General features: G+C 45.7%; 2 protein-coding genes across 3 annotated transcripts; one reads left to right on the top strand and one right to left on the bottom strand.

The window, feature by feature from the left end:
- Positions 1 to 235: 235 nt before the first annotated feature.
- Positions 236 to 5,392, bottom strand: LOC101074587 (beta,beta-carotene 9',10'-oxygenase-like). Of its 2 annotated transcripts, XM_011611547.2 has the most exons (13): positions 5,081 to 5,392; positions 4,671 to 4,851; positions 4,267 to 4,444; positions 3,985 to 4,196; positions 3,693 to 3,808; positions 3,525 to 3,627; positions 3,293 to 3,421; positions 3,054 to 3,214; positions 2,810 to 2,977; positions 2,593 to 2,730; positions 2,322 to 2,504; positions 1,800 to 1,910; positions 236 to 1,367 (listed from the first exon to the last, which is right to left on the bottom strand). In XM_011611547.2, the coding sequence occupies exons 2-13, from the start codon at positions 4,696 to 4,698 to the stop codon at positions 1,251 to 1,253; spliced, it is 1,644 nt and encodes a 547-aa protein (XP_011609849.2). In that variant the 5' UTR covers positions 4,699 to 4,851; positions 5,081 to 5,392; the 3' UTR covers positions 236 to 1,250. The 2 variants fall into 2 exon arrangements, with proteins under 2 accessions (XP_011609849.2, XP_003971294.2); XM_003971245.3 differs by lacking the exon at positions 4,671 to 4,851 and having other exon boundaries at positions 5,081 to 5,391.
- snx19a (sorting nexin 19a) lies at positions 5,280 to 12,095 on the top strand. The gene is made up of 13 exons (XM_029847926.1): positions 5,280 to 5,333; positions 6,607 to 6,666; positions 7,168 to 8,639; positions 8,710 to 8,848; positions 8,925 to 9,025; positions 9,097 to 9,216; positions 9,339 to 9,451; positions 9,536 to 9,626; positions 9,702 to 9,849; positions 10,030 to 10,153; positions 10,258 to 10,442; positions 10,528 to 10,615; positions 11,175 to 12,095. The coding sequence occupies exons 3-13, from the start codon at positions 7,191 to 7,193 to the stop codon at positions 11,302 to 11,304; spliced, it is 2,688 nt and encodes an 895-aa protein (XP_029703786.1). The 5' UTR covers positions 5,280 to 5,333; positions 6,607 to 6,666; positions 7,168 to 7,190; the 3' UTR covers positions 11,305 to 12,095.
- Positions 12,096 to 25,562: the final 13,467 nt, after the last annotated feature.

The raw sequence follows: 25,562 nt of genomic DNA on the forward strand, positions 1-25,562 counted from the left end.
GAGGCGACCCCTAGTGGATGATATCTGTGTCTACATCCTCCACATTTACTTTAGCCGTGACACTCTAAAGTCTAAAAAGTACTTGGGCTTTCTGCAGCCAAGAGACTGGCTGTTTTTTGTTCTTAGTCAGAATTTGCTTTGTTGTTTGTTGTTGTTTAGCATGAAACTTACCATGGTGGTAAATCTGGAGACAATAAGCAGAGAGAGGCGTGGGGCTAAAATGATTAACCACATATTTAGACACAATTACAGGGTTTTATTTGAAAAATCCACTGTGGCCCAGTTATTCTGGGCTTCCTGTTACAAGACTTTTAATGTTTGGATAGAAAAGAAAACGTACAAATTGCAGAGCTCAGACATTCACAACAACACTACTGTTACACTATAACAAAGGAAAATGTTAAATGTGCTGGAGTTTCATTCTCGGAGTGCCACATCTGTTACAGCTTTCACGTCCTGTTACACACTCTAAGCATGGAATTTCCCTCCTTCGGTGGATCTGATATTCATGTGTGCAGTCCGTTGGAGTGGGAGGTCACCTGACCAAGAATCTCTAAGATACAAACTTGAAGGGACGTCGACGCTGTTCCATTAAAAGTGACCAAATGTCACCGATGTGGAATTCTTCTTTGAGATAAATCCCTGCAGAATAGTGTTGGCTGGGAAGCTTGTTCAGCCTCAACAGTGGAAATTACCCCGCTGTCTGTGCATGGGTCACAATTCCCTGTCAATCAAAAAAGGATTCAGCCTTTGCACTGATCCTCCAATCGTCATGCGGAGTCCCAGCGTCCGGGGGCGGGACACAACCGTGGGATTTAACCAATGACCGTCGAAGACGATGAAAAAAACTGTTCCTTGCAGTCCCACGGAAGTGACCGGACGCTCGGCTTCTACGGGCGAACGCTGGGGGAACGTTTGAGAGGCCACTCGTGTTCGAAATGAATGCGTTCTAAGGCATTTGTAGTCAATGAGACGAGCTGGAGCCTCGTCCAGGGTCGTACCCTGCCTTCACATGGGCGCGGCTGGGAGAGGCTCCAGTACTCTCCCCGCCGCCCCGAAAACAGCACAGTAGAAAAATAAGGAAGGAATTAAAAAGTTATATAAATGGAACGATCTCTGATGTGTGAGGCACAAGAAAGCAGTTTTCATTTGGCACCAGAACCATACATCCCACACGACGCAGCACCACCGGGGACATATCGGTAAATTGGAATTTACTGGAGTGCATGTGTTTTGTTGATGATGCAGCATTATAAAGAGGCCTCGTAAATACCATGGAAGCCATAAGGCATGTTGACAGGCACGTTGGCTCTTCCCAGCTCCTGGAAGGTCTTCCCATCCAAAACCAGGAGGAACGTTCCCTTGTCCTGTAGTAGAACAAAGGTTGAATGGAATGCTTTTGGAAATGCAGGGGCAGAAGGCCTTTCTCTTGTTTCTTGCTTTAAGAAGCAGAAACAGGCTACTGAAATCATCCCTGATTAAATTTCATTTGCAAAATCAAATATAATTCACATTTGCACAACATGCTCCTGACTGACTGCTGCTGGAGGTCTTCACATTGTTTAATTAAATTCATTTGTCTGTTTTTTTTATGAACATCTCTTGTTTTTAATCCACTGTAAATATACTACATACGTACAATCGTTGTTTAAAAAAAGAAAAGAACCAAACTTTGAGGTTCTTTACACTCATTTTGCATTTGATCCCTAATAATTTTGGCTTTTCAAAGCATTTATGTTGCGTGTTGCCGCTCTGAGGTCAGGACAGCAGAGCTGTAAACAACTCGTCTCCGATCTCACCCGTGAGGGCGTCAGAACCACCGAGAGGATCACGCCGTCGTCCTCGTCTTCAGCATCGGGCGCCGGCACAAACACGGGCTCTGATGGGTAGAAACCTTTCTGGTACCAGACCTGAAAGTGGCAGATATGTCAGAGAGGATATTAGACGCTGTCGGCCAGGTTACATCCAGAAGGAGCCCCGATAACACACACACACACCCACACACACACACACACACTGTTGAAGCAGCTGCCAGCAGCCTGCTAGCTTTACAGACTGGAAATGGGCAACAGTTAACACCCCATAAAACCACAGCGTGTCATCTTTTTAGATTTTGATTTTATACGTGTGAATTAACATGTTAATTAGCGGCTTTTACAGCTCCTGCAGTGTTGATTTAAGCTTCTTTTCCCAGTTTCTGCGCTACCAGATACTGAATATCTTGAAGATCTGACAGATGATTTATTGTTTACACTGACTGGAGGCCAGGTTACACTCAACCATACCATGACCCGAGTCCTCATGCACGAACACGCGCGCACCTTGAACGTTTTGTCCTTCAGGTCCATTTTCAGCAGCGAGTCTCCCACCAGGTGCCTGAAGCCGCAGCCGTAGAAATAACGGTACGGCTTCGTGTTGCACCTGCTGTAGTTGATCTGAGGGAACTCCAGCCCGCCAAACTCACGAAGGTCGGCGCCATGGAGATCCTCGTGCTGACAGAATACCTGTGCACAAAGAGTCATGCTTCAGTCGTCCGTGTGTGAGCGCGAACTGTAGAACCCCCCCCACCCATCCCCACCTCCTCCTGCTCACCGTATCTTTGCCAGTTTTGACACACGTAGCCTGACTGGAGGCTCGAGTGTTCAGGTTCTGCCCTGTTGCCATCTCGCTGGTGACGTGAAGCGGCAGAACGAATCGTCGAGGGAAAGCCCTGCCTGTGGAGTTGTACACCTGGAGGAGCAGAACGGCAGGTTCGGCGTCGCTGGAGCCGGTTTAAACTTGATAAAGGGGTAAGAATGTGGGCGGAGACCTCATCTAATGCGTCTCCCGACTTGCGCAGGTTCTGGATGAGGTAGTTGTTGATGGCCTCGCCGTCGTCCGAGCAGCACAGGTCGATCATCAGGAAGCCGTCCTCCTCGAAAGCGTTGATCTGATGGAAGGTGGAGCAGGCCTTGGTGTGGTACTTCACCGCACTAACCTGCCAAGCACAAAACGTGAGATCGGCGACGTCCTCAGCGACGGCGGCGGCGCCGACCGACGTGGCTGCTCCTCACCTCTCCTGTGTGCTTGTGGACCAGGTGGAACACGGTGTCCTGGCCGGCGTCCCAGTAGATCCCCTCACACAGAGCTTTGCCTCTCAGTTTGCACGTGACGATCTTCAGAAGGTCCATCTTGATGGGCTGCTCAATAAACACCACGTAGTTCTCAGACATGGCTGGAAGCAGAAGACTGATGTTACCGGTGGGCGGAGCCAGCGTGGAAGATACAGACGTGACTGGTGAGGCCGGCGCACCAAAGCTGTGGTAGTAGGAAGGACGGGACTTGTCTTTAGGCACGATAGAGCAGAGAACTTTGGCTCCGTGCAGAGTCTCTGTGGCCTCGGTCTTCTCAGGCGGGACTCTGATGATGTTGTACAAGGCTCCTGTCACATGACAGCCATCCAGATGTGAAGGGGAAAACAGAAATCTTTCATTTGTGCACGCTGGCGGGGAAAACATCCTGCACGTTAACACAGACGTACTGACCTTTGTGTCCATAGGAGTTACCCATGTTGTAGGAGGTGCCATCAGGGTCATAATGGGGGTGCGCAGTGGCCCCGTTCACGGCGATGAATTTGCTCCAGTCCACCTAAAACAGATATTTCACTTTAAATCGTCGTAGAAATTGATAGAAAAACTCCAGTGTGAAGGTACCTTTTCCAAACTTTCCAGCTTTTCCGGGTCCACTCTGTGCATGAAATTTGTCTCTGTGCTGACATAATAGTCCCCTTTGTATTTGACGAAGTTTACACTTGCGTTATCGGTGGGCTCTGGAACGCACAATAGCAGGATTACTGAGGCCTGCGGGGGGGAACAGAACTGGTCCCCCCTCACAAAGTTCAATGAGAGGGTCAGCGGCAGTTCATTTTACCTACATTCATCCAGGTAAACTGTTCCAGAACCTATTCTCTGTTACAAACACGAGCCGGCCTTTTTGTCCACTCACGTATCATCTCAAAGCGAGACAGGAAGCGCTGGAAGAAGTTTTTACAGGGGTCGGGCAGGGCCAGGGTGCCAAATTCTGAAATCACGATGCGGTCCTGCTCACTGTTCTTCTTGTAGACGTCGCTGCGAAGGAAGCGACTCATGTACGTCACTCCGCCGCCCCTTATCCTGAACTGGTGCAGCATCGCCATCCCATCAAACCAGTGGTTGTAGCTGGGCAGAGGCACAGGCAGTTTGAGTGTGTTTACCCCCTCCGAGGGGCTGGAGGGCTTCCACAACTCACTGTCTGTTCCCAAACTCGAACTTTCCCGGACCGTTGCGCAGGAGGTTGCCGTCGATCCAGGAAGGGATGGTTCCCTCTACTTCAGTGGGAATTGGCTCGGGGGTCTCTTTTACGGAGCGCACCAGGGGGGCGATGGTCTCCAGACCCTGCAGGACCAAGCGCTCCTTTGCTTTGGCCCCTGTGGCAAACACAACAACGGCAGGATTTCACATTACCCCCCTGAAAACCTGTAAACAGTGTTTATTTGTGTGGCCATGCTCAGCAGAACCACGCTGGAGGAACCTTGTCTGTAAACCCTGTCCGTGTTTGGCCTCGCCCGAGACTATGACGGACAGGCGCCTCTCCCATGCCAGACTCTTGACTCCTGACTTAAATTACAGTCAAGCTCTGCCTCTCACACCCACCAAAGGGACAGCAGGGAACATAAACCATGAACTGGGCCACTTTCTTCGTGTAGAATGTTTCCTCCTCAGTGCATAATATTGCACATATTGGACGGGCTGCTCTTCCACTAAAGTTCCTGGGGACAAATGACTCCGGCGCTGTCCTCAATTGAAAACAGGTTCGCTTTGAAACCTGATACGTCTGGAGAGAAGCCGAGAGAACAGTTTGTTCTGTCAGAAAAGCAACCAAACCTACAAACTTCATCGGTTAAAATGGCCTGCCTACGGACCCAAATGGCGATATCCATACATTAGATAAGTATATGAACATATGTACATGCAGACGCGTATAGTGACGTTGTTGGTGCGCGGGTACGTGCGAGATCCGTTTAAAAAAACACCTTAAACATCCTGAAATAAAAGAGGTTTACCTGAATCCTGGAGCTCCGTGTGAGCCATGGCGATGATCGGAGGAGAGATGAGGGTCTGCCGGGACCGTGAACGCAGCACACGAGCAGCAGCAGCCGCAGCAGCGCGTTACATAAACAGGCGATCCATCTTTCTTCTTTTCCCAGGATGGTGAGGGACGACGTGGGGTGGGGACTCTCCCCCACTGTCCTGGGAACAAAAACATCGCGATCCAGTGACGTCAACGAGGTCGTGCCACCTTAACCTTGCTGTCAGGTTAGGGTCGTTTTTTAATTTAGTTTCATGGCTCTTTCTACCTTCACTGTATGACCATTTACTTCCCTCCTGACTCCGCCTCCTTACCTTGGCGTCCCTCACCTGTATAATCCACCCCCCCCCCTTGTATTTAAACGCCTTTCCTTTATTTCTGCACCAGGTAGTTTTGCGTGAAGAGTTCTGTGATTTTCGTTGCCTGTGTTTGGATTAGATTAGATTAGATTGCTTCTTTGGATTAAATCCTAAAAATCACAAACAGGTTTTTCTCTTTCCTCCCATCACATGAATATTAAACAATAATTAACAATAATGAAAACATTTCTATAGGATGCCATTGTGTTATTTTTTTACTATTGGAACTAATGGCAAACTAATAGTTATTAATACTATAGGAAGTAACAGGAAACTAATGGTAAACTAATAGTAATTAATACTATAGGAAGTAACAGGAAACTAATGGTAAACTAATAGTAATTAATACTATAGGAAGTAACAGGAAACTAATGGTAAACTAATAGTAATTAATACTATAGGAACTAATGGTAAACTAATAGTAATTAATACTATAGGAAGTAACAGGAAACTAATGGTAAACTAATAGTTATTAATACTATAGGAACTAACAGGAAACTAATGGTAAACTAATAGTAATTAATACTATAGGAACTAACAGGTAACTAATGGTAAACTAATAGTAATTAATACTATAGGAAGTAACAGGAAACTAATGGTAAACTAATAGTAATTAATACTATAGGAACTAATGGTAAACTAATAGTAATTAATACTATAGGAAGTAACAGGAAACTAATGGTAAACTAATAGTTATTAATACTATAGGAACTAACAGGAAACTAATGGTAAACTAATAGTAATTAATACTATAGGAAGTAACAGGAAACCACTTATAAATAAATTACATCGCGTTGCGCATGTTTTTGATGCAATACTGAATCGATTTATTAGGTAAAATAAAGTCACACTCATTGTTCACCCCTGAGTGCAAAAATGCCCTATTTAAATTCAAAAATACCAACTTCAGTGTCGGTTTTTCTGTATAATTTGATGCATTGAACTCCGAGGAACATAACTGATTGACTGGAAACACAAATAAATATCTGGTAAAGTGTATAATCAAGTCTTGTGTTTGAGAGATAGATCTTTTCTGAAACACTGTTAACAGTGTACTAGAAGACACCTACAGCTAAATCTGTCCATATGGGCCATCTGCGTCTCTGGCCTCACACACTGATCCCCATAATCTTTGTTGAAGGATTAAAGCGACGTCCAACAGGGCCGAAACAGCCCTCAGGAGGATCCTACAGCCGCTCAGGTAACGTCACTTTGCTCTCGTGTCTTTTGTTTTACAGTACAGATAAATATTTAGCACCGGTGCCGGATAGCTGCCAGTGTGTTGGACAGGCTGGAGGTTCAAGGCAGCCACAATGTAATAGGTTGGTTATACAAAGGAGAAACAAACCGTTGATCATCTGTTCAAGTTTACAGGTTACTATAGCGATAGCCTCTAGTCTAAACTGTTAATGACACAATGCTGTCACAGAACAAAAATGTATTTGTCCTATGTGGCCTTTCAGGCTCAAGTTTCCATAAATCCCACAACTGTTTTCTTTCCACAGATATTGTGAGCGGCTGTTTCATTTTTTTACTTTAAACAATTTGCTTCTGTAGTGACTCAATAATCTGTTATACAATTAAAGCAATAAATAAAACCAATTTTAATCCTAATGACATTTTCTGCTAGTTGTTTTAGATGTTGAAGAGAAGAGATGATTTTTGTCTATAACTACAAATAATGACGTACTTTTCTTTCAAGAGGACACATTTGACCTACTGGCCATGATGCAATCTGCAAAGATGTCCAATAACTGGACTTTATCAGATGTTCTCGGGCAGCGGAGGGTGTTGGGGGTGGGGATCCTGCTGGCGTGGCTGGTCCTCTTCCATCTCCTCGTCAACGTGTGGCTCCTCTGCATCTTCACCAGCCTCTTGGTGGTTCTGGGCGGCTGGCTGGGGTCCCGGGCGCTTCTCGACGCGAACAGCCTGCTCCACTTGGAACACTTTCTGCCTCTCGGCAAGGTCAGCCCGCCTCTGTGGTCGCCCGAACACGAGTGGAGGCTGAACCACGAGATCCACAACGCCGTCCACAAGGCGGTGCGGGACTTTGTGTCCTCGTGGTACCGCACGCTGCTGCCGGAGGCGGAGGGGGAGTTTGAGCGTGCCGTGTGCAGCTCGATGCTGGAGTCCGTGATGGAGCTGAAGGAGCGTGCGCGGCGAGTGGACAGGAAGGCTCTGGTCCAGCAGCTGCTGCAGCTGTACGGGTGTCACCTGCAGAGCTACATGACGGCCCGGCAGATACAGGCGACAGAGAAGGAGAGCTTCAGCCTCTGGAAGCTCTACAGCGAGGTTGATACACCTCATCCAGCTGTGAAGAGACCCGCTGAGGAGCTCAGATACTCCAGAGCGCTGGTTAATCTCTTCTTGCACGTGGTTGTTCCGTATCCTCAGATGGAGACCAGAACTGGGGGTTACATGGTGACAGAGCTCATCACCTGCAACGTGCTGCTGCCGCTGATACACAGGGTGTCTGATCCCGACTGGCTCAATCAGACCATTTTGGACATCATCACCAGGTCCAGAGAGCCGCAGAAGGTCAGCGTGAATGAGCTCCCAGGAGATCCACTGTATCTGTGTCAGAACCAGCATGAATCCTGGATTACATGCAGGTCCCAGTCTTCGTTGTCAGACGGCGTCAGCAGTGAGCGAACCGTGGATCTGGATGATGTACAGAGCTGGAGCTCAGGCTGTGGCTGGGATTCCTCCCAGAGCAGCACGCTTAGCCTGGTGGCTTCTGGGAAACGAGAACCCTGCAAAATGAACTGCTGTTCGGCTTCATGCCCCTCATCAAGGTCCAAAACAGCGTTGTTGGACTCGCTGCTTCCTTCAGACTCTACAGATGAGCTGACAGGAGGGCTTTGTGACTGTGGCTCTCCAGCAAACATCTGCAACCTCTCCCTAAATGATGAAGAGGACTTTGGCTGCTTTGGTCCTCTTAAAAACTTCGGGCCAAAGGCCGTGGCCCCCATGGACTCCCAGTGGGCGGCTGGTGTAGCCTCGGAGAAATCCGCAACTTCTCCGTCGCGAAGACCTTGCGTTACCTGCTACAACTGCGATGCCTCCACACCCCAAGCCTCATCGGTCAGGATCCAGAATGTGCACGTTTCTGGTGTTACTGCGACGGAGCAGAGGGGCTCCAGCACACATCCATACACTCTCTACGCTGTGACGGTAAGCTTAGATGTTTGATTGGTGCTTGAGTATGGATCCCAGATGATCACTCGCCGTCTCTCTCTAACAGTTTGAGACGGTGGCCGAGGCTGAGATCGGTGGCGCTCCGCGGCGCCTGTCCAATCACACCGTCCACCGGAGGTACAGCGAGTTCCTCAACCTGCAAACACGTCTAGAAGAAAAATCAGAAGTCAAGAAACTGATCAAGAGTGAGACGTCCTCTCTCGATTGATCGTTTAAAGCTCAGTCGGCCACGTCAGGCTCATTGTGTGTTGTGCATCTCAGATGTGAAAGGCCCAAAGAAAATGTTCCCCGACCTCATGTTTGGAAACACGGACAACGACAAGGTCGAAGCTCGTAAAACCCAACTCGACCTCTTTGTTCAAGTGGGTATTCAGTCAATACCTCACCCGAGGCGCTTCTGTGCTTTTCTGATGCGAAGATAATGTATGTTTAGCAACTAAGCAGCATTCCTGAGACGTCCAACAGCGAGGACATGCAGGAGTTCCTGGCTCTCAACTCAGATGTTACCACGTATTTTGGAAGGAAGCCTTTTGTCAAATCAAGAATTGATAAGGTGAGAAAGCTTTATTTATTTATTCAATCGCAATTGGCATCCAAATTCATCCGAGAGTTACAAACACCCCAATGTGTCCATAGATTTATTCTATTTTTTCTCCTTTTTTTCTCTCAATTAAGATGATGGAAAATGCTTTTGACACATTGAAGACAGCTTTCCCAAATCCAGACGTTTTTAGTCCAGTGGAAGACTTTGAGACTGATGGACGAACACTGGACAGCAGAAAGTATAGGTGACAACCCTAGACTACTGTATATTTTGTGTCTCATTTATACATTTGTAAGGATGCATTTTGGGGGTTTTGTACACAAAACAGGAGGTCAATATTCGCCAGCAAAATTTCTCCTTCTCTCAATATACCTGACTTGCATCCCAAAGTCACATACTGCTTCAGTGAAGGCAGCACTGTAAGTAAGAATAAGATCTCTAAATAATGAAAAATGGATGTTTGACCATGTCAGCTTTGCTCATCCTGCTTTCAGGTTCTTAACGGCATGACAGTCTCGGACCTTGAGCGCTTTATCGAACAGCAGGAAAGACGATTATGTGAGCCGAATGGGGAAAAAGCAGCCAGGCAAAGCTGCGATCAGTCATCCAAAGAGAAGGAAGTGGGAAAAACTCAAGTGACAGGTTGATTTCTTAGCTTTACCAAGAATGTACGCACGTTTCAGTGAATCCTGCGTGACAACATTTCACCACTAGGTGGTAGCAAAGCTACGCGTTGACCTTTGAAGCTTTGGCCCATCTGATGTGTATGATCCCCGGATCATACGAAGCTTGTTTAAAGCTTTCCTGTCGTGTGTGCTGCAGATACAGCGGTGGCAGATGTTGCTTTGAACATTCTGTGTCTCCTAATGAAAGACCAATGGAGCTGGCTTTGTACAGAGAACATACAGAAAACCATCAGGCTGCTCTTTGGTACCTTCATCGAGAGGTAGAACTGCCTTTTCGCACACAAACTCCATCAAATTTAGAAAGATATGTCCATTTGTACACGTTCATGTACTTGCTGATGATACGCAGCATCTTCTGTTTCAGCTGGTTGGATGTAGGAGTCGCCCGTCTCACCAGCGCCCCCTGCTGGGTGATTTACTTGCAAGTGCTGCAGGAGGCCGTGTGGCCGGGCGGCACACTGCCTGTCCAGCCACGGCCAGAGCGCAGTGCTGCACAGAGACAGGAGGCTAAAAAGCAATGCCTGGACTGTCTAATGCAGCTGCTACCAGGTCAATACCTGCAGCAGATTTGTTGTTTAAATCCTGTTTGTTTCTAATTTTGTCATCCTTTTTTCCTCCCCTCTTGCACGGACAGAGATTATTACGGACATGTTGGGAAGCGAAAAGTTCAGACTGAGCATAGAGACAATGCTGGAGTCTTTGCAGGACCCTCAGATAAACAAGTGAGTGTGCTGGTGGAAACTAAAACTACACCAGTGATAGATTATAGCTGACTATTAAGAATAACAATGCTAAAATTTATATTCAGCTCCACTTTAAACAGGGATCACACCAACCGATGGGGAAACGCAAAACAATATTTGTATAAATATCCTACTCCTAAATGATTGATAACACAAATATTAGTATGCTGAGTTCCTTATACACCACAGAGGACACGTCTGGCATAATCCGCAGATGTGAGTAGGGTGGAACCACTACAGGCTCTGGTAGGAGAGGTGAAAATGGGATGTTGTAAAATTTTCATTGCATTGGACCACGTGACGATTGGATAATTAGCACCAAAAATGTGAGCTCGACCGAGACTGTGTCCAGGTTTCTGGGGAAGTACGAGGTGTCAAAGATGATAAACTCTACGAGCAGCTCTTGTTTTACATTTATTGATATTCCAACACTGGTCATTCTCACTACCAATCATGTGTTGTTGCTGTGGATGTTTCGTGTGGTGCAACAACTCATATCGTACAAGCCAGACTCAGTTATTTGTCTGATGATACGCAGGCATCTGATCTTCAGCATCTGCGACCTGCTGCTGGAGTTCCTGATCCCGGAGTCATGTGACCAGGCCTTCCAGAAATCCCTGCTGCAGAGCCTGAGCAGAGTCTCAGACAAGGACAGTCATCACACGTGATCAGGATGCCATCATAGGTTTTTATGGATGTGGATTGTTGGGTGGAGGCTCAGCGGTGATGACGACACAGGTTTTTAGTCTGCGCCGAATATAATCTGAGAGGTTTTACTGTCACATCTGTGTCAGGAGAGTCATGGAAACTTCCACAGAATGCAGCTGTGAGAACGAGGAGATTGCACCGTGAGACGTTTCAGTCGAACAAATGTGAGGCTTATCACAATATGTAAAACGTTACACTTAGTGCTATCTGAGCAACTGAAGCTGTCATATTAGTCCATGTGTTCTGCTGATGAATATTTTCCATCTGGTGCAGCTTAAAGGAGCAGATTCTTGCCAGCATTTATGTAAAAACACACAGAAGAGTCAGAGAGGACGTAGCCGTTCCAAGTCCAAGATGTTTCAGAGCAACGTGTTGCTCAAGTGGAGTTTCTGAGAAACCAACGCCTGACTGTTGGCTCAAGCCTCCAGGATAAACGTGGAAGTATTGACGTGTGTGCACGGACCTTTGTGGACTCAAATTATTTAGAATTATAAAGCTGAAGACATTAATGGGGATTTCTGAGGAGCCTGCAATAAAAACACCGTCGATGTGTTGAAAGCATCCAGTCAGATGGTGGGAAAATTCAGGGCTGGTGTCTCCCTGGCCATCTTAGATCGCTGTCAGGCTGTGGGCAATTCAGAGGCCACAGTGGAACTAAATAAGGCCTTTTCACGCTGATTCCTATTAACATCCACCTCGGCTTTAGGTTTTATTTACGTAGGAATGCAGTAGATCTTTAATTAATGCAGCATTGCAAATGAAAAGGCTTCAAATAAAGATGATCTGAGAATCCTGTTGTTGGTGATCATCACACATTAAATCTGCAGCACGTTATGTTGCTAATGTCCGCATGAGCTCCATGTCAGTGGCTCAATTTACTGCCTTTGTTTCAACGTGCAGCTCTGAAGACTTTCATAAATATGACACGAGGAACATTCGGCCCGACTCACTTCCTTTCTCATGACATCATTGGCTGATCCTGGCAGGCTCGCACCTCTTGCCTCAAGCTCTGAGATTTCACTCGCCGCCTCAGCAGGCGGAACGCTCCATCTGCGCCGACGGTGGGCCCGCGCACGTCAAAGTCAAGGCAGCTGCATTTGCGCCACAAATCTCCCGTCGGGACAAACATCTGTGAAACGTCATGTGCAGACTCACATTTATCAACTACCATTCCTGGACTTAGTGGCTCTTTTCAGCTGTCAGATTCCATCTAAGGATTTATCCCCTCACGCCCTGATTGAATCCTGTAAATGGTGATTTTAGGAGCTTCTACACGTTGGTTGTATTTGGGTCGATACTGGGATGAGCTCCAGCTTCCAGTGACAAAAAAGAAGCTCCAACACACGAAGGTGGGATCCTTTGAGTGGGTGCATCAGCAGATATGAGGTCTAGCTCATCACATCTCTGGATGTTTATGCTGCTGAACGTGCCAGATGTTGCCAGGAACGCCACTTTCCCTCTGACTGCATTCGCTTCTCCGTCTACCGCCTCACAGGCCAATGAAAACACACCCGCGGCTGCATTAATTCTTGCATCTGACTGTTAGGTGAAGTCAATCTGGTTTCTGTTAGAGGTCTGGAGCACCGCGCATGTGTGCGGCGAGGTCTTGACGGTCCCGACACCTCAACACAGTCAACTATTTCCATCTAGTTACACTTAAAAAGAGTCTGTTTAATGAAGAGCGGCATATTTAAAGACTATCCAGCTCAGGACTGGCTGACCCCACCCGTCATAATCATTTCATCACTGGGCAGACAAAAAAAGCGAGAAAATGACGTAAATATAGTTTTTCAAAACAACGGTTGACAGTTGTGACACCTCGGCGAGGAGAGGAATGCAAAGCGGGATGAGACCTCGTGCTGCCCTCGCCTCGGAGCAACTGGGTCAAAACCATCACCGACTTCTCTTCTGGTAACTGCTTCCTTCAGATGACTCAGCATTTTTGTCAGCAGTTTCAGCTACGTCACCATCGTGTAGTCGGGATCGCAGCAGCAACGGGAACGAACGGGATCGAAATGCTGCAGAACATACGGACGAACACCCCCTGCTTCTGAGATGTTGGCCATTTTTGAGCCCTGTAGGAGACGCACGTGTAGAGAACCTCCCCTGGAGATGTGGTGATTAATGACCAACAGCGTCAGGTTGATATTCTAACAAAGCTTGTGTCAAAATAATGGTGGATTTCTGGGTTATTTGCTACAAACCTTTACGCAGCAACTAAAGCAGCAAAATGTTCTCTAATGCAACCGTCTTGATTTCTCACAGTTTCGGATTTATTTATGGCTACTCTGCACTGAAATAATGCACACGATCCCTGAGTGTTTCCCATTTCTTTTGGACGCAGTTTTATCTCACGCTCTGCGAAACTGACATGAAATCCCAGTAAACAAACACATAAATCCCTCAAGTTGGTGGATTTTATGGTGTATAATGTTTGCCGCAAAGGATTCTAACAGTATGGCTGCACTCTGGGATTATTAACTGTGGTGGAATTAGTGACATCTCAGGAGGATTTTGTTGTTTCTGCACTTCGGCTCTGATCAACCCACGAGGTCAGAGAACAATAAGTCCACGTCACCTCTGTTTCTCATCTGCCGGGCCATGTGTGCTCGCTTTTATCACCGTTGGAATACCAGCATCTGTCTCTCTCTCACACACACACGCGTGCACACCCATTTCATGCAGAGATTGGGTTGCAGCCTGTTGACGGCATCTGTGACGGAGGTTATGAAATGAACCGCATCAGTGTGAGTTGTGTCTTTTTTTTTTAACCTGCAAATGCTCCTAAAATTATGCAACATGCTTGTAAAACGGGCAGATTTTCTCTCAACATGAGTTCGAGGTTGCACTTCAAAGGAAATGTGGGGAAAAAATGACGCCGCCTGTCATTTTAAGAAGCATTTTCTGTGGGCCTTGGGCAAAAGGCAACGCTTTATGGTCCCAGTGTTCACGGTTCGAAGGCAAGACATGCTGGTAATTCCGCCATTTGATTTGTTCCATTCTTTAGGCGTGAACTTTTTAACTTTAACCCTTTAAAAACGGAAAAGCAGAACTCCAATACAGGCATTTTCCAAAAGATGACACAAAGAAATATGATTAGAAAATCATAATAGACAACGTGAGGTCATTGGACGAGTAACAGATCCTGGGTTTAGAACATATGGTGCAAGATAAGATCTGGATGGCGATGGAGATATTTCTGTACAAACACTTGAATTATGCCTTTAGAAGAGATAAAACTGTGACGATCACTCCCACGTATGCGCACGTCCCGAAGACTTTCGCTCATGATGTCATTTGGCTAAGTGAAGGGTAGATTTGCAAAGATAAATCCACAAAATGCTGCTGTCAATCACCCCCTCTAAGAGACATAAGTAACTCAGAAAGACTCCAAGAGCAGAAAATGGGACTGAGTCATCCAGGTATTTCTGGAGATCACGTGATTCTGAATGTGGACCTATGGGAGGGGGTCGCGGCAACACAGACAAGAAACTTTCTTCTTTCCAACTCTTGTGTTTGGAAGCTCCTCACTCTTGTGTTTGTGAAGTGACCTGGCTGAAATGAGGTCTGATGGCCTTACGGGGGCTTTGGGACTTGTGGGAATCCTCTGTAATTGGATTTAGACTGTAACTGTTCCCTTGACGTGTGAAATGACAACTATGGCACGTCGGCAGGGCTGTAAACAGGCCTGAGCGGAGATCTGAAAGGTGGTTTCACTCATCTGCTCTGGTCTTTACGCAGAACAGATGATTTCCAAACGTGACTCTCTGTGATTTGCACGTGTTTTAAGTCTTAGAAGTTCTGGCTGATTTGCTGCAGCTTTTAAAAGTCCCTGCTTAGTCTTTTCTCCACGCTACCGTGCAGATTTCAAAGGTCCAGCCTGGGTCGGCGGAGCTGTGAGGGCGTCTGGGGCATTGCCATCAGGGGGTGTACTTGATCTACACAAGGTTTAGGGTGGAGGCTCGTTCACAGGAACATCCACACAAATGCCAGGACACAGTGATGCAGCAGGTCAAAGGTCTGTCTGGAACACTTTAGTCAGTCTTACGCATTTCCTGATCTTGTACAGCTGTGAAAATTAACAGAAATGACCATAAAGTCTGTGTTTGAGATGCAACTTAAGACAATAGCAGGTAAATAACAAGTAAAGATGAACATTTTATAAAACATAGTATTCAGTGAATAACCCATGCAAGCACACGGGGAAGTGATCTCCCACAGGTTATATTAAAATCAATAATCAAACACTCAGAGCTGTTTAAAGCTGAAGGGCCCTGGCGACACATCAGAGGGACGTGGCCGTTTCACCACACATTGCTATTTATTTACACAAATGAATGTATGATTTTAAACAGACCCTGATGGTTATTTTGGGTAAAGATTCCAGCTACAAATTAATTATACTTGCTGATTAAGTCTACAAAGAAATTCAACCCAAATCTCTTCTCGCCCTTTTGCCAAGTCAAACACCCGGAAATCAAAAACCGGCCTCGGCCGGACCTCCAGGAGGATGCTTGCCTTCTATATTTTCATCCCATGCAGAGAAGCAGAACGTGAGAGTGCGGAGCTGCTTTTCCTGAGCAGTCAGAGGGTTTGTGTGAGCTCTTGGCTCTGCGGAGGGGGACTTTCTGAAACCTGCAGTCCTCCCTTTGTTCTGGCTTAAACTGTCAAAGAAAAAGAAGAAAAAAAGATGCTATCTGCAAAAACAAGGAACAAACTTTCACGAGCATAGGCATGGTGTGACCCCCCCCCCCCCCCCCCCCCCCCCAACATCGGCTGCTCCCCCACGCTTGGCTCCAGTGCTGCGATCAGACTGTGAATGGATTTTATGAGCTCATATCACCAGCACATGCCTTAAAATTCTGCATTATACTGTATAGTTAACTGTGTGTATGCGCATCACTTTTTCCTCCCTCCGTGCAACATATTGTATTTATTTGGTTCATATGGAAACCGCAGCTGGTTTACCTCCCAGTTGTGGAACCGGGAAACTTCCATGGCTTCCAAGGAACGTTGCCTGCGACTGATATCTTGATCATGCGTCCTGAGGGGTTTTTATTATTGTTAAACTATATTTTTTAGCCAAAATTTGACAGCGATTCACCTGACCTCCTCGAGCCCTGCCGCTAACTAACTGGCTGACTGTTTTGAGAGGCAGCGTGCGATAACGTTGTTGACCTCAGCTCATCCGAACTGGGATTTGAAGCAGCTGAACACTGACCAACAGCACTGCATCGCTGGTGTAAACGCTTCAAACACAGAATGGACTCATTGTTGCCCGGTTATACTGTAGCCCACACAAACGGCCATCGTGCAAAAGGTGAGTCCACCCCCGCCACCCATGTGCGGGGACGCCGTCGTGGGCAGCTCTGCGGTGGTGTCAGTAAAACTCTGGAGGGTTACGCAACAGCTACAGGAGCGGGCGAGTGATTTATTGTACAGGTGTTGGGAGGCTCAGCGCTGGTTGCGTTCCAGTCATAAACCAGTGCCAGGGGCATATTCAGCCTTAAAGATGCACACACAGACAGGTGGAAACACGTGTCAGCTCTCCCACTGAAGACACACACACACATTAGGGACGTTCACTTCTCTTTGTACTTGTATGATACCAGATGTGCTGGTGTGTGTCTGTGTGTGTGTGTCTGTATTTGTGAGGAGGATTGGAGCAAACAAAGTCAACTCTACTGCTTTAAATCCTTGGTGGATAGTGTGTGTGTGTGTGTGTGAGAAATGTACATGTCTCATTTCACACATGACAAAATAAAAATGAACACATTTAGATAGGTTGCGGCCGGGGATGGGGGGGGTCAAATAGCTGATTTTTTTAAAAAGTAGATGGAGAAATGTGTGTAAGTAAATCTCTCGGCATAAAAATGAGACCATCTGACCTTGTTCTATTTCTGACATTAACATTATTATTCCAGTTCTTGTTTCACCTTAAGCTTCATGAGATGGGCTGATGCTTCCAGCATTTAATGCATCTGGTTTCAAACTGCTGGAGACATGATGGGAAGATATCAGGGCTAATTAAATGTCTTCAGCTCAGACATTAATGTGACGAAAATGTTCTTTGGATGGTCTGAGTTACTGTTTTATCCTAAAGCTCCTGACAGGCCAAAGCTCGGGAATCCCCCCCGACCTCCCTGCCATCTTCACATCTGTCAATATTTCCATTATTTTCACTTTGACTTTGTTCCACATTTGATGCCAGTTCTTGGGCCTGACATCAGATTTATAAATTTGCAGATTTGGCTGAAACGACGGTAATCCCGCTCCCACAAGAACGGAGAGAATTCAGTTAGTCATCAAAATCCCCCGAAGCGCTTAAAATGATGTAACTGAGGACGTTTGCTGACTTACCAGATAATTATCTATGGTTTCCCCCTCTTTAAATTTGGAAAGGTTACATGTTCATTTAACATGTCCGAAAAGAGTATTTAAATAATACAAAATCAACCCAATTTTCCCCTCAATGTTCACAGAGCTAACAAAATATATGAAGACGCTCCAGAGACCAAAGTAGCATCTAGGTTAGCCGCCACCTGAGGAGCTCCCCAGGGAGCTGCGGTTCCTGAAAGACAGTTTTTCTGGTTGCAATTGCGCCACCACAAGATCTGTGTTTATACGATGCTAAATGTTCGGGACAGAAAAGCACTAACCTGGAAGCAAACTGTAACTTCCTGCGGTGCGTGTGATTTTTCCTCACAGATGAATCTGCCAGCTGTGCAAAGGCAGCGCTGAAAGGTTCTGGATACCTTCGGGTGCTTCCCTGCAAAACGGACATGTTTATAATGGCCTGGACTGTAAAACCGGCCTATTTGTCATCATTACCCTCTGTTTCCAGTGTTTAAATGACTGGTTTCACTGGGACAAACAGCAACAACCCATTGTTGTCTAACGTTGTCGATAACAAATCAAGGCTCTTTCCGTTCTTAACATGGACCCGCTACGTTCTAATGGTACCATGTGGAAAAACAGAAAAGTAACTAACTTTAATTTGGAAGCGATTGCATATTGATCTGTGGGAACGTGATGGTGCATGCTGATGAAGAACGTAGAACATTTTCATCCGAACCTTTGAAACACTGACCAGGCAGCTGCACTTAATGATTTGGGAGTGAGAACATATTGGTAAAAGATCCAAGTAAATCGGAGCCTCGTAGCAACAATCCATAAACAATCAACAAAGCCTTTTGTTAAAACACGTAGAATCTTCTGAACAAAAGCTCATCATTGAACCTCAACAGGTTAGCATGTGCTGCTTCTGTCACTAGTGGTGATGAATGAGGTCTCGGATCCACCAAAAAGTGCAATTTATAGAGCAGAAAAGTGCGACGGTTCGGTTCCCGTTGGTCAGAAAGTAAAAGTTAAAGAGGAGTCACACGTTGATGTAAGTAGGCTTGAATTGTTGCTGTCGCGCATCCTTTGAAGTTTAAAGACCTGAATATAAATCACTGAGAACTTCAAAGCTGCGAAAGTGTTGAAGTCAGAATTATTCCACTCCCGGCACTGGAAAGTACTGGAACCATTGAAGGAAGCCAGATCAGCCTAGCGGTGGGTTATTAGCTGTAACCACAGGCTGAAATATTCATTTAGCAAAAGTTGGAGGCCCTCTAAGAGGAACTTTAGTGATTGCAGTGACAGTCACATTCATTGTTCGAGCCCCCAGAGTCACCTTGTCACCACTTTCAGACGCATACATATTATGTATTTAATTAAATTCACAGAAAGCAGGAAGAGCTTCAACCCAGTCTCAATAATTATTCTTCATAATCACTCACAGAATACAAAGTCCAGCTGCAGCCACTCATTCAAAACTCTTTTCTGTTAATAACATTTGTTCTGTGGCTTTTTGTTTTTTACTGTGATGTTACTCTTCATCTTTCCCTCCCTATCTCAGGGTGTGATTTCAGGCGTGAAAGGGTCTGTTTAGCTCTAATGTTCAAATATGCGTGGCTGAAGCAGACACTGTTCCACATGAGGATCTGATTGTATCGTGGTTGATGTTCCTGGCTGTTTAACCTTTCTGAGTCATTCTTGGATTCTACAAACACAGAAATCCTCAGTCCTTTTGTTGCCTGCTCAGTCGGGTAGCTGTGTATTACACCACGGCTGAAGGTACCCCTGCTGGGGGTCGTGAGTGACGCTCTTCACATGCGCGTTGGAACTGAACTCCGGAATCCTGGAGAACCTGTGAAAACCTTTGACTGACTCTCCATAAATAGCCTAAATGTGAACATTCAGGGACCGTCCAGCCCTCATGACCATGACAATGAACACTAACTAACACTGACCACACTAACCTACTTTTAACTGTCTTGGATAAAGACCACCGTACTGATTGTTCCTCAGGAATGAAGGAATTCAGGTCGTTGTTGCCAGAGACAAACAGCAAATAGACCGAATGACCCATGCTGCAATGATGTTTCTCTTCCAGTATGTTCTGGATCATCTCCCCTTGCTCTCTGGGGTCCGGGTTGGAAAAAAACCTGCATCTGGTTACGGAGATGCTGGAAGTGTGGTTTTCTCCCTTTGATGGCTCTCTCGCTGCCGTGGAAACAGGCTGCAGCGAGCTGTGATGTGATGCTGTCGCCGCGTGAGTCAGAGACCCGGGGAGGTCTGGTCCAGGCTGAGTAACACAGCCAGACGGAAGAGTTGAGCTTAGCGTGATGTTCTCCTGGAACAGCTGAACCGCTGTCATATTGTGATCAATGACAAAGTGGAAACTTAAATGAAAAACCCCTAAAAAGGTGCAGTTTTAATGTCAATAGCATGATAACTTCCCGCCTTTTATTCTTATTTATTTATTTGTTGTTGTTGTTTTTAGCTTTTTGCCTCTATGAAATTCGATTTAGCTGCAGTTCCTCTGGGGAACGTGAACTTCCCGTTTTCAAACTAATGATTTTCACTTCTGCCTGAGGCTCAAGGGAAATTAAAGGTAATGCTCGAGGTATTTTATGTCTTGCGCTGCAGAACCGAAGCTGTGGGGCTGGTTTATGCAGCCTAATAAGCAGCTCTGCCCAGCAGGAGGGTTGATAATATAATGGCGCCATTTTGGGGGTCGAAGCGTTCCTCTCATAATTGATTGATCCGGTGGCACTGCTGCGTGGAACGGGCTTCCACACGTGTATAAAAACGCTCCTTGATTCGCCCTCGGAGTGTTTATGTCCTGCTGAGCGCAGACGCAGACTTTAGCGAAGTTTTATGTCGAACCACCACGACCTTTACATATGAGACAGGTTATATGTGAGACGAGTTAGAGCTGCCTGCGGTGTTACACTGCTCGCTTGTTAATAAAAGGTTTGAAGAGATGTTGTGGCACATTGATAAGCACGTGCTGCCACGCTCAGCCGAACGGCTGGAGTATCGCGGCGGGGCGCGGAGCTTTTACGAGTCTCTTCATCGTTCAAAGACAAAACGCTTAATCCTGAGACGCCCGGCGCGTTCAACTGGCGTGGTCATCCTGTCTGCGCCGTTTTCCAGAAATCCCGCTCGTGGACACATTTTTTTCCTTCAGGAATGACTAAGTACCAAACTTTAAAAGCTACAGCTGCAGTTTTACCGTGCAGAGGTTAAGGTTTCAACTGGAGGTCCGACACCATTTTTAGAAGAAAAACAGTTTTGTTTCTGTCTGCTACGCCGGTCAGTTCAGGACTCTCTACAGTTCTGATGAAATGCAGCATCTTTTAAAGGAACAGGATGAAAAATGGGCTTGTAACCATTGAAGGAACCTACTGTAATCGATCCCATGTTTTAACGAGGTGTCAGAATGTCTTTGAATCTTAATTACTACACCTTACTTACCAAAGCCAAGACCCTAAGCATGTTTTCGTAATCTTCTGGTCCAAACATCTCTTTTCAAGGATCGCCTACATCCATCCTCTTAGGACCACCGGAAAACTCAGCATTAGACCTGAGTACTCAGTGTAAACTCATGAATGGCTCTGTTTGTGAATGGGAAAATTACAATATAAATAACTATGGTGTCTAAAAACAAGTTAAATCATTTAGTATGTCTCCATCTCAATTACGGTTTAAACAAATGATGTCATTCATTCATCTCCGTTGCGAGGCTGAAAAGATGCATATGAGGGGGTCACAAGGGAATTCTGCATACGGTATAAAGTCAATGAAGTTGCACTTTACAACACTTTGTTTTTCTACATCCAGCACAAAAGCTTATAGAGCCATATTGTAGCAATTTTACATTCAATGCATACGTTGCCAAGAAGCAGAACCACCTGCGTGGAGTTTATTTGCCTCGATGGGAGGTCTGAAAAGGGATTCAATGTAGTTCAGTTCATTTGTTTTCCTGATTTTACTGCACGTCGCTTGAGGTAACGGTGCACGAGCACATTATTTACGCCTTTGTTGGGGTGTAAGTCTGTTGTATTTCTGTGTGATAATTAGCTGAACCTTCTGCAACCTATTAGGCACATGTTACCCAACTGATCTGACACCTTCAAAATCCAAACATTCGACTTTGGACCAGCTGTTTGTGAATTTGTGCCATCCACCAACAAATTACACTAAGCTGGGCTCTGGGAAGAACCAAATAACCTCTGGCTGATTCTGTCTCATGTTAAATTGCATCTCAAAAACTGCTGAACAATCACACAGCAGTGGGTACTAAATTGCACCACAGCAACAGCAAAGAACTACTGAAGAACTATTAAATAGCCTTTGTTGTCAGAGGGTGGCCCAACCAGAGTCAAATTGATCTCATCCTGAGCTATTTTGACTTCCTCCACGCCAAATGTGTCCTAAAACGCAACGCTCTCCTGATTTTCATGGTTTTGGGTTTATTATCCATTAAAAGCTCGGGTTGATGTTGTTGCCATGAAATTGTCAATAGAGTGAAGTGTAATATATAATCTTTATATCAAGTAGAGTAGTTTCCGTTGCAATCTTTCACCATCAGCTTTTAAAGCTGCCAATGCCAGTCAGTCAAAGATAAAGTTCCCCTCAGGGTTCTGTCCTGTTCCCCTCAGCAGCCAGTACACACCAGTACAAACTGAATCATCACCTTGCATTGTGCAAGGGCCCGGATTTATCACGATCATTTTGAAATGTATGTTATTGTTTTCCTGCAGATTCCTGTTGGAGAATTCACCGTCTTTCTTCAGCCAAGATGTGGATGATTTCAGCCAAAACAACGACACTGCAGTTCTCATGGGAACATCAGGAACACATTTACTTAATGCTTTAACTTGTGTTTGTGATCATCTTTGGTACCAAACCCTGTGGGACTGAGTTGTTCAGCTCTGATGCGTTTGGGTGCAGTGGGGGGTTTTATCTGAAAGGAACGCTCCATCGGTGCACACCATCATCTTTTCGGATTTCGGACATTATGTGAAGAAGGAAGAGCTCAGATAAGGAGGAACACCAACATCTGCACCCAGATGAGCCCAAGAACAGGTCACACCGGTGGATGCTCCTGAGTTCACCTGCACAGCCACGTGCTCGACTTTTATTAGCTCCACTTTAGAGCTCAATTAAACAACAGAGCGGACCCTTCCCTTTTTCTGTTTGTTTTTGAAGCTGAGTCAAGCCAATTGGGTCAGCCTATAAAGATTCCATATATGCTATAAAAAACTTTACTGTTGTTTTGTCTTTAATGTTTTTTCTTCGGCTTGGGGAAAATATCAGACCTGTACATTCAGGTTCAATAAACTGTTAAATAACAAAGATCACTTTAAATGAGCAGGTTTTCTTTGTAAATAGGAATAAAAGGCAGGTTGTGTAATGTCGATGTTGATGTTTTGCACTTGATGTCCTGCGATACCAGAAGGGTTTGGCGGCGACCTGTTTGTCTGCTGCTCTCACTGCCAGGTGCTTTCAATCAGTTTTGCTCGCACTGAGATTTCCTTACATGGCGTTCCATTTTCTTCCAATACAGAGAACCAAAACACATTTTCATCACATCTCCTCTGCCTTTATATGGCTTACATAACAAAAAGCTAATGCAGAGAGCGTAACCCACGCCATGTAGACTGCACAATGACCTCACTGCTCCCTACGTCTGGGCCTGAAGAAAATAAGGAAAAACGGGTCCCAAACATGGTAACTTAACTGATAAATACTCAGGCTAAACCGGCCACGTAGTCACATGTTCAAACTGTTTTGCTTGATCCTCAACACACGGAACCCAAAAGTCCCCTAACATTGCTCTTTAAAACCACAGAAGCATTCAAGAACGACAAGAAAATCCACTCTGCTGAAGGCTGAGTCAACTGTTCTGGCACTCGTCAAACGCAACATCTGAAGCACGAGGACAGAGTGAACTTCAGAAACTCCACGTTCTGTCTGTACTCTCATTTAATCCCCCCACATAAACCAGAGGAGGGAGAGGAACATCTAACCTAAAAATAAGGCTGTTGATAACGGTGGTTCCCCCACCGCCGGTGATCACGGATTCTGAGATAAACGATGATTCAGTGTTGAATTTGTACTTCTGACCCAGCTCCCGTCTGCTTATACCCCATTGACCGTGACCCCCTACACATCTCTGCATGCAGGTTCCATCCAAACCACCCAACCTCGTGTGCTGACAGCAGAAACTAGTGATGGGAAACCAAGCCCTATGAGAGCTGCATTCCGAGCGTGCCTTTATGAGTGCCTTGTAAATAATGAAAACATGTGTGGATGACTCATTTATTGTGGTCGATGAGCTCATTATCTCCATGTACCAGGACTAATTTCATGAAAGCTGAGAAAGTGTTTGTGTACTTGGTAACAGTCGCCATCATCCGAGTGGCAGAACTACACGGATCCCCGACTACGCTTTCATGACTCCACAGAGCCCGAAGACCCAAAATCCTCATCTTCTCGCTGCCTCATGCGAGCGCTGCTCTCATGGGAATTGAGGTGCCCACGTTCTCTTCATCTTCTGGGATGTTTGAAGTGTTTTAATTTCCTGTGTCTCCCCTAATCCCTACATAAAGCTTTGTCAGAAACCTGGGTTCACCGTCTTTTCTCTCACAATGCGCTAGAGGAAATGGATGTAGGTCGGAGCATGCTGCTGCAGGCAGGAGGCCTTTCGGCTGGATTATCTTTGACCTCAAGGCCACATCCTGTCTTTATTTACAGCATAATAGATGTGAGAGGGAGCTGAAGTTGGGTCATAAATTGGCCTATGTCTCTCAGCCAGGAGTGCAGGTTTCCCAGCATGCACCTCATAGCTGGATGCAGCAGCTAAAAATTAAAAAGGATTCGAACGAATAACCAGAAATGCTGGTTGAAACATGCGAACAATGGAGGTTCTTTCTCTTTTTACAAGATTGATTGAAAAGGTAAAAGCAAAACCACCATATCTGTGGAGTTCTTCCCTTAAAACTGTATACCCAGCATATTCTGGCCACCAAACGTGATCAAACCACCGATCTTGGCTCACATCATGACAGTCAATTACGCCGACAATTTGCAACACGTTTACTTGGTGTTTTGTCAACCGATCTTTTGCAAACACGTCTCTCTCCACTAACTTAGGCAGGATTAACTGTATCAATAGTCAGCAGAGAAAAGCGTCACAGTATCACCGCAGTAAAATTCCACATCAGGTCACCTGCAGGCATGACCTGAGGGGCTTCCTGTCATTGGCAGTAAAACTTATTTGGACATGTGTGAGGTTGCCCTTTATGGAACAGGAAGCTGTGGGGGTCAGTCTTTCCACAGCCTACTTCAGCTCAGCGCAATGCGTGCGAGGCCACGCCACTTTGGAAATGAAAACACGTGGCGAGAACAACAAATTAATCCGACGCAGTATTCTTGCAGCTCACAGTCCCCAAGTGACCCTTGTGTTATGAACTGAAAAAGAAGTTCCCGTGAAAACACCCCTGCCTTCCAGCGATAGAAACACGCTAACGCTCATGTTGTCTCAGTGCTACGTCCAAGTTTGCCTTTCAATGTGCTACAAATAATGACTGTTGTTTTTGACTGTTTGAACTGGCTACTGCTAGCTCAACAGATTATCTCAAAATATCTGATTTATATGAATTCTTTATTTTAGGTCACAGGCTTGGTGTTTTTCTGTTGTAAATAAAAACAGGGAATAAATAAAACATTTTTGATGTGATGTGCTTTTTATGTATAAAGCATGAATTGTGTGAGAATAATCGTAATGACATGAAAATGACTGCAAAGCGCCCCCTGGTGGCCAGCTGCAGCACAGCTCATTATCATTTTAGGCAGGCCAATCTGTAATAGCCAAGTTTCTGCC

Source organism: Takifugu rubripes, chromosome 15, assembly GCF_901000725.2.
Source record: "Takifugu rubripes chromosome 15, fTakRub1.2, whole genome shotgun sequence".
Taxonomy (NCBI): domain Eukaryota; kingdom Metazoa; phylum Chordata; class Actinopteri; order Tetraodontiformes; family Tetraodontidae; genus Takifugu; species Takifugu rubripes.